The 16,895-nt window shown below is 39.5% G+C and overlaps 1 protein-coding gene across 1 annotated transcript in view; it reads right to left on the bottom strand.

Moving 5' to 3' along the window:
* Positions 1 to 16,895, bottom strand: part of pigg (phosphatidylinositol glycan anchor biosynthesis class G (EMM blood group)) — an 84,570-nt gene that overhangs the window by 44,593 nt on the left and 23,082 nt on the right. Inside the window, exons 6-8 of the mRNA XM_085368375.1 lie at positions 16,533 to 16,745; positions 8,575 to 8,792; positions 6,966 to 7,250 (exon numbers count right to left, since the gene is read on the bottom strand). Coding sequence (XP_085224501.1) covers positions 6,966 to 7,250; positions 8,575 to 8,792; positions 16,533 to 16,745 — 716 coding nt within the window. The remainder of the gene's footprint in view (positions 1 to 6,965; positions 7,251 to 8,574; positions 8,793 to 16,532; positions 16,746 to 16,895) is intronic.

The following is a 16,895-nucleotide window of genomic DNA, read 5'->3' as shown; positions in this document are numbered from 1 at the left end:
GCTACCGTTAAACCCCGAAGAAGAAGAAGAAGAAGCAGCTGTGTCCCAGAATTCATAGCGCGGCCCAGCGCAGTTTCCAACAATGGCGGCAGCTAGTTAGTTTTAATGTTACTCTTATTATTCTTTCTGGGTCACAAAATAAACGTTTAACATATTTTCAGGCGAGAATGTAGCTGTGTAAACCTCAAATATCTGCTCAGTTTATCAGGACACCACATATTTTCAAAAGCGCTCCGACGTTTTCGGAGACATCTGTTACCCACTAGCTCGTTAGCGAGCCGGGGGCTAGGCTCACTAGCGCTGTGAGAACACCGGACTCCCCGCAAATCGTTTTCAAACCCACCACCGTCTTTCGCTACTCAGGTTAAATATATATGAGTCACTTAGATAACTTAAAATGTTATTGTTTGGCTTTTTTTTTTTTAGTATTTTATTTGTTCCTGAGTAAATCAGTTTGTCTGAGATTAAAGTTATAGTTTTTACACAGCTGAATAAACGTCAAGCAGACAACTGATTATCAGAAGTGTGAGATGCTCCAGAATATACTCCGGTGTCCTGTTATATTTTAGATAGCAAGGAGTTTATTAAACTTCACCGAAACAATCTGCAAATTTCATTAAAATTTAATAAACTATCATCTTGTCTTTATTTTTAGTTAGCACAGACCTTAAACACTTAAAGCTGTAAGCTAATGATAGTTATATAAGAGCAGATGCTGCTGGTGCAATAAGCTGTAGTTTTACGTCCAATGGATGATGATCTGATTAGTCGACTAATCGCAAAAATAATCGGTGACTAGTCGACTATCAAAATAATCGTTTGTGGCAGCCCTACTTGTAAAAAGGAAGTTTTAGTTTATACATTTAAAAGAAACCAGTTAATTAAGAGGGCTTCACAGGGCTGTTTTTATTTACTAATGCTAGGGTTATGGGTGTGGTCTTACATTAAACAAACACATGAGGGTTTTTCATCTTCACATGAACCATGAAGTGAACTACGATATGGTCGTCTATTGACTTGAGCAGATCATTCTAAATAATGCATAAATATTCTCTGACCATGCTGAGGGCTCCATGTAGAGTAGAACATAAATCAGGACTTGACCTGAAGCCTAATGTGCTGAAGTAGAATATTGCTCTGCCCTGCCAAAGGCCTTTTCATGACAAAGCACAGCTACTGATGTAGCAAATGACCTTTTAGTCTTTCTAGCCTAAAATTATTGGAGGGTCTTTGATGCCACCGTTGCATCTATGCCACTTAACATCACTTTTCCTGTGAAACCAATGTGTCCAGTATGTGTGTTTGATTTATCATATTCTGCCAGCTGAACCTGCCTTTCCATCACGCAGCTGTGAAATGGTAATACTGACTCAGACTGACTTCCGAGCTCTGCCATTTAAAATATGACTTTTTCCACTCAGGCATAATAAGAAATCATATTAAACTCTTGTGCTGGTGACAGACTAGAGTAAGCTCCTTACAAAAGTCATGAGAGACTCAATAGAATCATTTATTAAGGGATTCTTAGCCTTTTTTTGGTTGTTGGAAAAATATAAGCCACTTTTGGCTGTTCTCTTACCCACAAGGGGTCTCCCACAAGGGGTCTCCCACAGCAGGTAGCGCCGCATGTCTGAGTTGGCAGATTTTTTTATTTATTTTTTAACGCCGGATGCTTTTCCTGACGCAACCCCAACAGAATCAGTGTCTCCTCCTGGGATCGAACTGGGAGTCATCGCTTGATAGGCGAATGCATGAACATGATACACATTGCAGGTATTTCACACGTCTTTACAGCTCTTGTACAGAACTACTTTTTTAAAATGACCTCACCTTTGGGTCATTAAAACTCACTTAAATGGAATTCTCATCACATTTTTGCTGGAGCAGCAAGTTTTTCTTTTCGTTTCCACCTTGCACTGAAACTAATGAGGACAGAGAGTGAATATATGTTTTGGACAGTTTCCCCAAAGCAGTTATTTGTCAAGTCTAACCAGACACAGCTCTGCACTTAGATCCAAATGGATTCCTGAAAGTATACAACATTATTGTGCCTTAGGATTATTTGTCACATTTTCCAGCACTACATGCTACCATCTGGTAGTAGCTTCAAACACACTTTTGTGTGAAATCTGTCCAAAGGTTTGTAATTTTGAGCAGATTTCCTCTTGTCTGACAAATATTCAGGGACTCCTGGGAATTCATCAATGTAATCCTTTGATACAAATACAGTTTAACAATAAAGCAGCTTTATTATTTAATCTCAGTATCAAAATGAGTTTGTCAGTCATGACTTTGAGGACACAGAGTCCACTAACTGCATTTCCTCCCACAGGTTATTAAAAAGATCTTGGCTGTAGAGATGGGCCATGATTGTAAGCGCTTAATCACCACTTTTGGAACGAGAAATAAAACATGGCATGATACACAACGGCACTTTTATATACACTCTAGAGTAGCAGCAGGACTAAATCCATATGTAGCTTTTAAAGGAATCAATAACATTTAAAATCAATTTCAACATCAACAGGAAGCCAAATTATGGAAGCTCAACACAGTTGTTCTATGAATAGTTAAACATTTCAATATATCTGTAGAATGATTTAATACCTGACATTGATTATAATGTGTATGAAAGACTGACTTAGCTTCCAGGTCTTTAACCTGGATTCTATCTAATGGCCAGCAGGTGGCGACTCTTGTGGCTGAAATGATATCAGATTATTATCAAAGTCGTTGGGTGAATGACCCTCCAGCTCCCTTCATGTATGACTTCAGTAACCACTTTTTTTTAAGTCTTTAGAAATTGAAATGCCAGTTTGACTTCTTACTGAATATAACATGATGCTCATGTTGTGTTCCCTGTGAGAGTCAAACAGTGTGTACTGTGCATGTGTGCTTGCAATTGTGCATAGTGTTTTGGGTTTTTTTGTAATAGCAAAGTGACTTGAGCGAATGCCCTCTCGTTAACGTTGGCGGTCCGTCCAGTTTACATGGTCTTCTGCCAATCCTGCATGAGCATGTACTGCTCTTCGATTTCTCTTTTAGCTCCACCCCCTGCTTCTTATGACTGATTTTGATTTGCAGGCTTCACAAATCCATGATTGTAATGGTGGGCAACTATGGACCTGTTTACAAATTTACATTTAATTTAAAATTTGTGGGTCTGTCAAGCAGAATCCAGTGCCGTGATCCTTCACCAGTTGAAAAAAACAATCCATTACAAAACAACCTGAAAAGATCTGAAACATTAAAGTCATCTATCAAAGCTAAATGCCAAATTATTTTCAGCTTCAAGTCTCGGGATTTGTTGCTTTTTCTGTTTCATATCACTTCAAATCTCACATCTTTGAGTTTTTGTGTTGGAAATTCACCTTTCACTGGCATTTAATAAACTCAACAATAATTCAATTAAGAAGGAAATACCTCCAGGCTAAAAAAAGAGAACAAAATCCATTATTGGTTGCAGCTATAATCAGCAGCAAATATTTGTGTTTGTTTTCATCCACTCTGAAACCATCTAAATACTGTACTTTGAGTTTGCTGTACATACAGCAGTGCTTTCGATTTATGAATGACTTTCAGCAGCCAAAGAAACGACACTGCTTTGGTGTTTGTTGTGATCAAGCTTTGCTTTTATAAGTGCATTCTCCACTGGGCACATGCTCACACAGCCTTTCAAGGTACTTGGCAGGAAGGACGTTTCATGAATCCTGCAGAATTTCAGTTCAGTGGCTGAAAACAGCTCTTTGACATTTTTGTTTCTACATGAGTTGAGCTTCAACAGTTTGTCTGTTTGATTTTTCTGACCAAAGTCTGGTAATTTCACAAAAATCTGCTGCTGGTACAAAAGCACATTTGTCATCACAGGTCATCATCATTACCTGCCAACTGAACTATGAGCACAGTTTTTTTCTTCACTATGACATTTGTAAGACTCAAAAGAAAACAGTCTTTTCACGGTCACTGGAGCCAGAGAAGAAACACCTCCAGTACTGTACGAAATCCTCCACATCTTCCAGTGTGTCGAGTCGGAGAGTTCATTTCCTCTCCCAGCCTAATGACCCAAGTGGATTCTTCTGACTTTTTTTTGCTACATCAGCACTTTCTCAAGAGTTCCCAGAAGGCAAATGAGATGTAACCTTTACAGATAAATTAATAATGAGCAAAGAGTTGCAGCAGCAAAGGGAAGCTACTGTTAAAGCCCTTTAAACAAGCACTTATGACTCAAAGCTTCCATTTTTCACTGAAGAACCACTTCAACCTTTCTATGATTGATAACTTACTTCAACATATTGCTGGGAATTACTTCAGTTTGTTGAAGGACAATTTAACATTGCAGTGATGGAAAGAGAAAATTACTGAAACAAATTTAAACTACCCAAAACCTTTGATAGCACCGCCAAGAGTGCGTTATCGTTAAGGCTTAACAAATACACCACTTATCTTCTAACTGCACCAGCAGTTAGAGTCCAAATGATGGACCATCTTTAGTTTTCTTCATTTTCAATTCAGATTCACAACAAGTAAAAATCCTGACTGTCTTTAAACTACCTGAGTGATGTTTTTACGTCATTCTCCTAAAGGATCCTGGCAGTGCATATCTTCTAATTTACTATTTTAATTGTTAGTCAGACTCGACACCCCATCTGTCCACTGTGTTAGTGTCTGTTTTATTTACAGAGTTCGCAGTTTTATCGGCACAGTCAGCAACTCTTCTTCCAATAAACTGGACAGTATGTTGAGAAACGGCATCTACTCGCCTAATAGAACCACAGTCTACTGATGCATCCACTCATATAATATTTTATAAGACATTTATATACTAGTGTAACTTTTTTTAACGTAACTTTATTATGCAGAAACAGCTCCACTTTCCCACCCTCGGAGCCAAGTTTTTGGCAATAAAGAGGCATACATTAAAAAGTGATAATATGCAGCAATTGTACATTACATGGATTGACTTCTCCAGTCAGGTCTTATATGTGTACATGAATCAAATAAGTGTTTTTAATTTGTTTTGTCATCTTTTAAATAATTAATGGGGGGCAGTTGGAATATATAACGCACTTCAGAGTTTTGTATGTTTATGATGTCATGTATGGCTGTGCTTTTTAGCCTTGTTAGCAAGCTAACTGCTGTTTTTGGAGACATGTTTCTAATGTTGCCTCTATACATGAGCACAGTGGATTTAAAATCAAAAAATTAAGTTGTGTTTGAAGATCAGATTTTGAGTTTTCATTTACAAGCTTTAACAGAAGTGCAGAATTTACTGTTGAGGAATAACATACGTTTTTATACACAGCACCCCGTTTTCAAAGGCTCATGAGTACTTCGACAATTGATTTTATATGAAAGTTTTATGTCAAGGGGAGGCCTGTTCCCTCGTTATTCCATAAAAAAAACATTCAAAGAAAACTGGAATTGATTCCAAGTGTTGTACAAGTGAACCTGTATTTGGTAGTTGTGTTCAAAAGAGAGGCTGATGCAAGGGAAGGAGGCAAGTAGTCTGAAAAACCATTTAAAAACAAACAAAGACATAAAGCCATTTGAAAAATGAAAAAATTGGAAAAATGGTAAATGGCCTGTATTTATATAGCGCTTTACTAGTCCCTAAGGACCCCAAAGCGCTTTACATATCCAGTCATCCACCCATTCACACACACATTCACACACTGGTGATGGCAAGCTACATTGTAGCCACAGCCACCCTGGGGCGCACTGACAGGCCAAATCAACAATCTGGTATATTCCTGAAAAGGCCAGCTCAGCAGCTCAGGAGCACCAAACACCTTCAAAGACCACAGAAGATGAAAATAATTCAAGAACGCTCAAAGAGGTAGCTGCATCATTGTCAAGGTCCACAAGAGACACTTTCGTGAATGGAGACAACAGAGTGCAAACTTCTGGTTGCACTTAAGAACTATCAGAAAATACACTTTTATTAAACTTCCTGAATTAAAGTTGAAGAGCTGCACTTGCACCTTGATTGGTTAACTTAAATCCCACTGCGGTCATGCCACAAAAAATGTGTCACTGCACAAGAACTAATGGACCTACCTATAAACCCCACCACCTGACAATGCAGACAATACTGCTACAACAATGCTTCAATTTGAATAATTATTTCTGTGTAGCATGGAAATGTTTCACACACAGGGTAAGAAAACACAGGGTAAACACACCAACACCACAAACTTCTGGCATGTCAGAAGTCATGATTATGTGATCACTGCTGTGTCCAAAAATATTGTTTGTGTTGCCTTTCTGCTACTCTCACCGTCACTCCGAGTGCCTGACTCACAACAACAACACAATATCATTTGCTTAAACGCACTACTATTGCTCACTTGTTTTCTTGTGTGATACTGCAGAGTAATCAAAGAGTAATTATTGCAGCTCTTCACAATCTCTGAAGCATACAATTGTTGTCTGCAGTTTTAAATTGACTAAGAGGCACTTACTCAGACACTTCTTTTAAGCCACTTTTTGGCAGAATCTTTTTTTACTTGTCAAAGTGAAAATACACTAAAACTTTTTTCTGAGACTGTTGAGAAGCACTCAAATGATTTAAATCTACATCCTTAAAGACTCTGCAAACTAAATCACTAAGTGAATGCACAACAGACAAGAGCATGCCGCTCCAGTAGATTTAGCAGGTTTTCTCTCAAATAAATTTCAAAAGTCACTTAGGTAACGTTTCTCTACCTACAGGAAGTGAAAAATTCAAATACAACAACACAAATCTGTTTAACAAGCAGCGAGGTTTCTAGAGAGATAGATGGATTCACTAACACTCAGTCTTTTATCCTCAGTGTCCCTTTAAAGCAATCAGAGAGCAGCAGAATGGGTTAGCGCGTTAGCTTGTGCATTCATGCTTTACATGCGGATCCACTGTATGTAAGTATGGCTCTCTGAGGGCTAACATCTGTTACAATATCTACCCGTGTTTCACTGCACTTACTCACCTTCCCATGAATCTTTGCACCCAGGGGGAGTCTTCGTGTTGCTATAGAGACCAGAATACAAAACATTGCTGAGGAGAAGGCAACGGCAGCAAACACGAGACCCCAGGAGAGGCTGCAGAAGTAACAGGAGCTCCCAGCAGATGTGCACACCAAGACGTGCACTGAGGCAAGAAGTAGGCACAAAAGGTAAAAAGGCAGGGAGAGCAGGGCCGAGAGGATGGGGAGGTCCACTGCTGCGGCACTGCTGAGGGCTTCAGGCATAGCCAGCAGTAAGACCAACAGGAGCTTAAAGGCCAGGAGAGACAGAGAGGAGAGAAAAAGTCTTTTACAAATCTGATGCAATCATTGTAATCTCCAGTTTTATAACCTCCCCAATTTATGTGAACAGTGAAGAGCAATTTAATAACAAACATAATGCATGCATGTACACGTTTAACTGATTTTCTAATTGAAAGAGACTTATGATGCTTTTCTCTTATTTATTTATTTTTTATGCAGTCGTGCTAAAAAGGTTTTACAGATCAGGACAGATTAAAAATCATCTGGTCCTCAGTAGGTCTGAAAATTAGGTAAATACAACCTTGGATGAAAAACAGCAAATGATAAATTACACTGTTTCATTACATCCATCCATCTGCTTATCTAATTCAGGGTCGCAGGGGGGTAGCCTATCCCAGCTGTCATGGGGTGAGAGGCTCGGTACACCCTGGACAGGGGTCATTATATATTTAAGCAAAAGTGAGCCCAAATTTACAAGCAGTATGTGAAAAACTAAGTGCATCCTTACTGCTTCCTTAAAAGAGTAAATAGCAGCCGTGTACTGATAATCAAAAATTTTTTCAGTAAAGGGAGCACCTCTATAAAGTTTGATGGTCTGGAGCTTTTAGATGTGTGTTAACACAATGCCAAACAGCAAAGCCACAGCAGTGGTCTCAGAGACCCAACTGTTGCTCTCCATCCATCTGCAAAGGGTTATAAGGCCATTTCCAAACATCATTCTACAGTGAGAAAGATTATTCCCACGTGGAGATCAGACTGTGCAATGTTCAGAGAAACTGCAAAAAGCCCAAGAGCTCAAACTGTTAAATGTTGAAGTTCATAATAGTACAATAAGAAAAAGATTGAATGAGTAGGTCTTGTTTAGAAAGGTTGCCAGGAGAAAGTCTCTTCTCTCTAAAATAAAGAATTCAGTGTGTGTGAGCTAAAAGCTCAGCTATAAACGCTCATTTCAGACAGTTTCATGGCTATCACTGACATCAGTAGAAGGGGATATCCCTAATATCCCTAAGAAGAAAGCCGGCTTAAAGGGTCAGTGGCCTTAATGGAAGAGGACCTAAAAGAACCAAAACAGACAGTGGATGAACTAATGGGTTGTAGCAAGGCCCAGTACAAGATAAACACAATAGACCCCCCTCTAAAGTAAATCTATCTTAGGACGGCTTCATTGTCACAAATATTTCCACTATCAAAAAGAAAGCATGACACCTGGTGAGGGTTTAGTTTTTACTTTTTGTTGCCGTGCACCTCACTCCCACACTCTAAAGCTGATAAGCAGCACACCAAACTATTACGAGTGCAGATAAAAAAAATATGATGATTCGGTCCTTACCTGAAAGACAAACACCATGCCTGCAATCATGGAGTACATGTCATACTTGCCCAGCTGTTTGCTCAGAGCAGCGCTCATGGCAGCTAGGGCCTCCAGATACTGCCTCAGGACCTTTTTGCCCACGTTGGTCAGCACCTCGGAGGTGTTTCCTTCCAGGTAAAGCTTCATCCAGTTTCCGTGAGCCTTTTCTGCCACACGAAACTGCTCAAATCCCACCTCTGGAGTGGAGAGAAGTGGAAGGGAGCATGTTTTAAAGCACTATTATTTGCAATGCTCCAGCTACTGCAATCTGAATTTCAGGAGGGAGGGAGTGAGTGAGGAGGACATTTATAGCACCTGATTTTTTAACAGTTTATGAGGAATTTCATTAGGTTTACAGTTTGATTCTCACATAATTTCTTGGTTTGCTGCCATGTGATTAATCAGGACAAACCTTCTAAAATACAAAAACTAAGTTTTAGCTTTTATTTAGAGGAGAAAAACTTTGCTGCCTGGATCTCGGTGACCTAAATGAAATATTCCTAATGTTATAGGATAAACCATTCGCTAACTGTGGGTATTATTTCCTCATAATAATGACCAATTTTTCCCCATATGCTAACATATTAATTAATTACAATGTTAAGCCACAGCAAGCACTGGTACAGCTTGCGGAGTATTTTTACTACGAGCTCATTAAAACCCCAAACTGATCCATGACAAATGTGAAGAAAAGGTTTCATATTGCTGCCTACCCTGTTGTAATTTAGCCAAAAGAAAATGCAGACATATTCCAACTGCTTGTTTTCTTAGCAATGAAACTATTTATGAGTTCATCAATCATTGATGTTGAATTCTGTTTTTCAGAAATAGGAACCTATTAAATTTCATCATTTTCTTTTTCCCGCGTTCTTGTGTCAATAACGTTCGCTAAATTGAAAACAATACGCCTGTGGTAAAACCATTTAGTTTGGAGCAAAGCAATGTACAATTTATCAAGATGCTAACTATGACAAGCTGTGACTCATTCACATGTTTACAGATGAAATTATGCTCCCTTTCATTTTACTTCAGCCTGTTCAAGGACGAAGCAACGTGTAGGCTTGTGTAGAGTTGTGGTATACTTCAGTGAAACACACACACACTACTAAAAACAAATCACCTATCTCAGCAGCATAGGCAGAGATGATAAATAGTCACTGTGGCTTTGCCAGACAGAAGGGTTGGTTGAAATATCAGAACTTTAAGCCACAGGCATGAATCATGCAATATCAATGGCCCTGGTCATGTTTCATCTGTCTAAAAGTACAGGGATTGGTTAATGGCTCTGCAAGACGCCTGAGGTTACACGCACGCACGCACGCACGCACGCACGCACGCACGCACACACACACAAACAAACGAAAACACAATATGAAGATTGAAGCAAAGCAGACAGAGAGAGAGTGAGGCAGAGAGAGTTTCTAAAGTTTGTATCGCCACAGCTGAACTTTATAAAGTTGCAGGTTAAGTCTACTGTAACTCTAATAAATGTGACTGCAAAAACAGAGAACACCCCCCCCCCCCCCCCCAAAAAAAAATATCATAAAATATTTAACTTAGTGCACCAGACTGAAGCTGAGAGTGGCCGAGCATTATAAATCCTTGCTAAGTTTTTTCTCCAATGAGCTACTTTTTTGTCTTCCTGATGAAACCTCATTGAATACTGAAATCAGAAACGGACAGAAGGCGGATTTCTCCTAAGCAACTCCTCACACGCCCAGTAAAGATTCGACCCTAACAAATGTCCAACAGGCATGCTACTTAAAATAACATCCCCAGCGAATTTCCCAGCAGTGACAACTATTACATCCTTTTGCATAACAGCTTCATGATTACCCAAGTGGACGAATACAAAAAAAGGCAACATATCCAAATGTAGGTCTGCTGAGATAATTTCCATTTCATCCCATCTCTATGGAAACCAGGGACCAAAATAAAGTGGAAAAACTGCTGCCAGTGCCGAGTGTTTTTTTATGTTACAGGAAATAGTAGTCGTTTTGAAAATGCTGCATTTACTTCATGTAGAAGTTTGCTTCGGTTCACCACATCTGTTTTTTTACATGGGCACATTTGTATACAAAGTGCACAAGGGCTATCATAACATAAATAGGTTTAAATCTTTACACAGGCCTAGAGATTGGTTGGCAACCCCAGGAAACCTCTGATAATTAGTAGAACCCCCCGCAAGTAGGGAGATCCTGTCTGTAGCATATTGCTGTCATCACCCATAGTTTACATGGAGGATGGCAACTTGTCAGCATTTAGTCTCCGGCTTGTAGCTGCGCATTTTAAAGTCTGCTGAATGAAACGGTAAGGCACAACTTTTACGCTGAAGCCAAAAGGTCTCTGTTTCCAGTTTGCATCACACATTTTCACAGTTTCACTATCACTTAGTAAGTAGTTGGCGAGTGTTTGCAGACCCACAGTGAGACTAAAGCAACCTGCTGGCAACAAAAAGCAATTGCAAGAAAGGGGGCCGGGTCGTGGGGGCAGCAGCCTAAGCAGAGAAGCCCAGACATCCCTTTCCCCAACCACCTCCTTCAGCTTGTCCGGGGGAACACCAAGGCGTTCCCAGGCCAGCCGAGAGATATAATCTCTCCAGCGTGTCCTGGGTCTGCCCTGGGGCCTCCTCCCGGTGGGACACGCCCGGAACACCTCACCCCGGAGGCGTCCAGGAGGCATCCTTGTCAGATACCCAAAGAAGTTCAGTCATCCGGGAGGGGCTCAGAGTGGAGCCGCTGCTCCTCTACATCGAAAGGATTCAGTTGAGGTGGTTCTCTAAGGGAGAGGCCAGCCACCCTTCGGAGGAAGCTTATATACTTATTTCTACACTGTAGCAACTGCCAGCAACCACTCACCAACTAGTTGTGGAATAACATAGTCTTCTCTTGCGACCAGTGTTTACCAGGGAGTTACTGACATGTCTCTAGGCCTTAGTTCTTCTAGGCCTTAGCAATCAGTTCCACAGTGTCTACCAGCAAACTCCAATGACTGGGGGTTAGCAGATGTCTGCCGACCAGTCTCTAGGCTTGTGTGATTGGGGCCTTAAAGGCCTGGAGCTGAGTCACACTCAGTCCACTGAGATGAGGACACAGCCTCCAGTACATGGGTTGACCAGTAGGGCAACCCAAATATTTTGTGCAAAGCTGTGATCTGATAACGGTCCTTAAATTTAAGAGATCACAAATCTAATAACCTGTTTTTCAGATTTGACATTTCAGAGTTATTTCAATGATGTGATAGAAGAAAAGAAAGATGATAATTAAAACCACTGCAGAACCTCTCTGGTGACACTGGGTGGAAAAAACTATTGCAAGGCCATAAGTGGCCATGAGTTAGTAATGCATAGAAATTGCATAATTAATTCTTAGTCTGTTCACAGAATATAGAATACAAGGGTAAGCACAACAGGGGTTTTTAATCACTGAAAGACAGCAACAATTTAATTTAACTGTATTTTATTTTAATTTTTGAAATTTGTAAGAGTATGCTGGAGAACTTAAGACTTCATCTTATCACAGCCTATAGTGATAACTATAGCCGGTAATTACAGGTTCCAGAGGGTGGTCTTCAAGCAGTTTAGTGGAGAGAAAAGTCATCTAATGCAAAGAAATGCAAAGGATCCAAAGTGCATTAGTAATCGCTGTTAAAACAAAAGAAATGTCTTTGGAAAACAAAGCATCAATCATTTAAATTTAGAAATGAAAGCACTTACTATAATCAATTCACATCATCAGGAGTTGCTGCACAGGAGTACCCTATCGACTAGAGCTGTGCAATATGACCAAAATCTCATATCCCAATATAAGACATCTATCGTCCGATAACGATATATAAAATCACAAAAATGTAACATTTTCTGTAAATTCTGTGAATCTCGGGCAGCTCGACTTGCGTGAAGTGTTTCCTGCTGGGTGTCGTGTACCTGGAGTCGAGTGTTTTAACCGATGCATGACATAAGTTATAACGACTGAAGTTTTCTTTGTGAGTATTTATTATACGGCGTGCTGCAGGGAAAAGCCTGTTTTAATGTTTGAGACTAAGGTTTATTTTTTAGCACATGACGCCTAAAAACAGGCGCTTGTCCGTCCGTAGTGTGGTTATATTAAATATAAGAGAAAGAGAGAACTTTAAGAAATTAATATATCCACTACAGTGACCATCAAAACAATGAAAAAATATTACCGTAAACAGTTTATTTTGCGACACCACGAAACAAACAATAGTGTACAATGTTTTTATATCGTCATCCGATATATATCGTTATATCGAACAGCCCTACTATGGACAGCAACTTCCTATGGACATGCTTTTATTCTAAAGTGGAAGAGTAACCTATTTGGTGTTTTCTCGCAAGCTCCAGTGATGTTCTGAACTGCTAGACACCAGAAGCCCGCACCACGAAGCAGGATTTGGGGTCATGCAGGTAACTTCTGGGATAATGCTGCTTTATACACAAAAGCAGGTTATTCTTTACTAGTGTACATCGCTCAGTAAATTATGCTGGAAACCTACTTGTTTTCCTACTCAAGCAGATTACGCTACCTTTGTGTGCAGAGTGCAAGAGTCTAAAGTTTTTTTAATAGCATCTGAAGTCTTAGGTCTGTCTCTAATGATGATCAGTAGGATATATGGATTCTTATGTGGATTTACAATCCTGTCCTAATTTTTTTTAGCAAAACATTGATTTACAATTTTAAGAACCTATTTGTACATGGTCTAAATTTACACTTACACAGCTGCAGAGCCTGTGTTGTTCTCAGTCTATATTATGTGCTTTAATATGATAGTTTCTTACTTTATAAAATCAGTTGCTCTGCTATAGATCCTGCTAACTGAAGCCCTTGCATGGGAACGTGCTTTTAGCTAGATTGATAAACCTTGGGTTAACTTTTGGACTACATCATGACCATGAGTTATTAATTTTGTGGCATTAATATTCTTTTACACCTACTGTGTGGGGTGTAAAGTAATCTTCATCTAGGATTCAGTTGAGTTGCTATGCAAAATTATATCACAACACATCAATCAGTTGTGCATATATGTTATTGAAAGTGATGGAGTTATTAAATAGTAGTGTTGTCCTTAAACAGTCAGGTCCATACAGTAAGTACCGTATCTGTCGGACCATAAGGCGCATTAAGCGGAACAAAACAGTCAGATAAATCAAACTTTACTCAACTCATTCTTCTTACTTCCTCCACTTCTGTACCTTTGATTCATTAATGTGGAATTCTCTCGCAGCTGCTCTATTCCCATGCTGTTGCAGTATATTAATGACTAACCTTGGAATTGTGGATGGATTTTTGTCCCTAACCATCAGGAACCCTCATGGTAACTTTTATCGAGCGGAAAAAAGTTAGCGTTCATCCTCCAGCTTCACTGTGTTTATATTATGCTAGCATAGCTGTGTCGCTAGCGATCACGTAGCACATTATTATATCCCAGCTAGTGCAACTTCAGTAACCCTACAAACGTCACTGCTGTTTAGTTTTTTGTCTTCATTTATGTTGGAAGTGATAGCAGAGCTGTACGTTTTCATTTGTTTCAGAAATCTCTCAGTCAGAACATGCTATATCATATTTAGGTGGAAGCTAGCGAGCTAACTTCCTGCTAACTTCTAACTCCATTAAATTTAATAAATTCTGTTTTCATGGATGCCTGGATGTTAAACTTAATTGTTACACCTGGTAAAGCAGCAATGCTGATCATTTTATTAAAGATGAAAGAATTTAGACAGTTTTTAACTCTCAGTGATGCTGCAGTGTTCGTTTGACTTTGGGACATGAAGCAGTTTTGGACCCAGATTCCTCTGCAAGGCTCCTGACTACGGTAGCCGTAATGCTTAGCTTTATTAGCTTAGCTTTGTAGCTTAGCAAAGTCGTACTAAAACATTTTTTGACAGAGTTTTGAGCGCCGTGTACCACATAAAATCGGTTTGAGGTCAGTAAGCACAACCAGAATTCATACATAAGATGCACTGTCGATTTTTGAGAAAATTAAAGGATTTTAAGTGCGCCTTATAGTGCGGAAAATACGGTAAGTGAACATTCACACATCACAGTGCATTTTAAAATAAGTTAATCCAGTACTTTTGTGAACCATTTTGAATAAAGCAGAAGCATTGTGCTATTGCCCAAATTTTATAAACCTGCTATATTTGTACCATTAGTTACTCAGCTTCATGGAAGTTAATAGTATGATGGACTATTAACTTCCATCCAGTCAACTCCCAAAATGAAAAAAGTAAAGACATCATCTGAAACTCAAATGTGTTATGCTTTTCTCGACTCCCCCCCCCCCTTTGCTCACAACATTTTCTCTAGGATAGCATGCTTAGAATACAACTTAGTCAGCAAAAACATTTAGGGAAAACAACTTCTAAATAAGAAAATGCTATGTGTCAAATTATTTATGTAGTTCTATCTCTGCCTCTTTGGGATACTTTAAAAAGATAAGATAAATTACTTCTGACTGACGGTAATTGCTGCTGTTGGTGTATCGAATGCTTCTGAAAGTGAAAGACGGCAAGAGAAAGAGTGGGAGACAGACAAGAAGGGTGGGGAACAGACTCAAAGATGGATAACTCAGACAAACTGCGTGACCCCGAGATGCAAGTAGGGAGCAAAGCCATGTGTGAATATGTGCATGCATTTGCAGAGATGCAAATGCATGCACAATGCATGTTGAAGATCAGAGCATAGACTAAGTTGTGGGAGTTGGAAACGTTCCCACGACAACAAACTGACTAGTATCTAATGTTTGGCAAAGGTTAGTGCTTTTTTTGTCTCAAACTCTTATATCATTGTAAAGCTTTTAGTGCCATATGGTATGTCTGCAAAGTCACAGTGGGTTTATCTTTGACAACCAGGAACTTAAAACTCACTGTAATCACAGACATTTAGAGGATTTTCTAACTGTAAGAAGAATATTTTTTTAACATCTGCTAAACACCATTAAGGCCCATTAGTGCCTAGTAAAACCGCCTGTTTGAATTGGTTCAGTTTCATCTGACACATGTTGAAATATATAAATTATCAAGTCTGCATTTTTGCTCAGGATTATAGCCTTAATTAAGTAGAATCTTTTGAGCTTGTTAGATGATGCGATGCTGCCTTCACTTTAATCAAACTGCTTCAGGTTAAACCATCTAAGAAAACGCTTTGATGCCAAAACACAGAGACAGACTCAAAGTAAATCCCTTTTGAGCCATCTTAAGTCTGTACCATCTGTCACAACTGTTATACGCACAAAACTGAGCGGACTGCAAATTAAACTGTAATTTAAATGCAATAATGACAGTGTTAGCATCAGTTCACATATGTTAGCTCAACAGCTTATTTTACTACTTGCAATAGAATTAGCAGACTCATGTTGGTGTTTACTCTTCTTTTAGCTCAGTTCTTAATCTGTGATTATGTATAAAGACAGTATAGGTCTCCATTAGTCCGTCACTAGAAACATCCCTTTTCACATTATCCTTACTCACTGTTAACATGGGAATATTTAAACGTGCAGCTTTAAGCAATGAATAGGTTCGATGCAAGTAGCAGGCGACATTATAAATGACTTTCACTTTGTGGAATTACGACATTAGCTGGACTTTTTTCTTTTAAATTTAAAGTATGCCTCCCTTAACTTTAATAGTTTAGGAGAAGGCTGAGGAATAGGGAATGATGGGAATTCATGGATGTTCCAGCTTCAACAGAGTTCTAACTGACATGAGGTGAAGAAAAAGTTCCATATCTTAATTTTGGAATAACTATGCCTTAAATTATTTGGCATACTTACGCTGCTGTGTGCAATGAAAAAAAAAAGTAGCTACTGACACCATCACCAGCCAGGAAACAATACAGCATAATGATGAGAGTACCTGTCAAACAAGGTCTTGGCTTTTAACGAGTCCAGAGGAGGAACACAGTGAATCTGCAACCAACCTTTCTCATAGTCGGATATGCTGTCTTTGAGCAAGCAGCTGAGCTGGTGGCCATTGAGATGCAGGAAGCGCAGCTGGTCTCGCAGTGAGGTTTCCTCCAAGACACTCTGGATCACGCGGCCAACGCTGTTCTGAGATATGGGCAGGCCAAGGCCTAAGGCCAGGGTTGGGGTTAGGTCAACCTGCTCCACCACTCCTGGTTTCTCCATTCCCGCTGAGAAGACAGGGCAAAAGGGCAAAGAGTAAAAAAGACACAGCTGGTGCAATGGCTGATGGTGAAATAATAACTGGCATGTTTTTGGCCCAAACAATTTTGATTTTGTTTTGAAAATATTTGTTACCCACAGTGATTTTTTTGCTCTAT

This window comes from Diplotaxodon limnothrissa, linkage group LG2, assembly GCF_057381915.1.
Source record: "Diplotaxodon limnothrissa isolate DT_005_m linkage group LG2, D_limnothrissa_male_GT1.1, whole genome shotgun sequence".
Classification (NCBI taxonomy): Eukaryota; Metazoa; Chordata; class Actinopteri; order Cichliformes; family Cichlidae; genus Diplotaxodon; species Diplotaxodon limnothrissa.
This window is presented reverse-complemented; position numbering and strand designations above follow the sequence as displayed.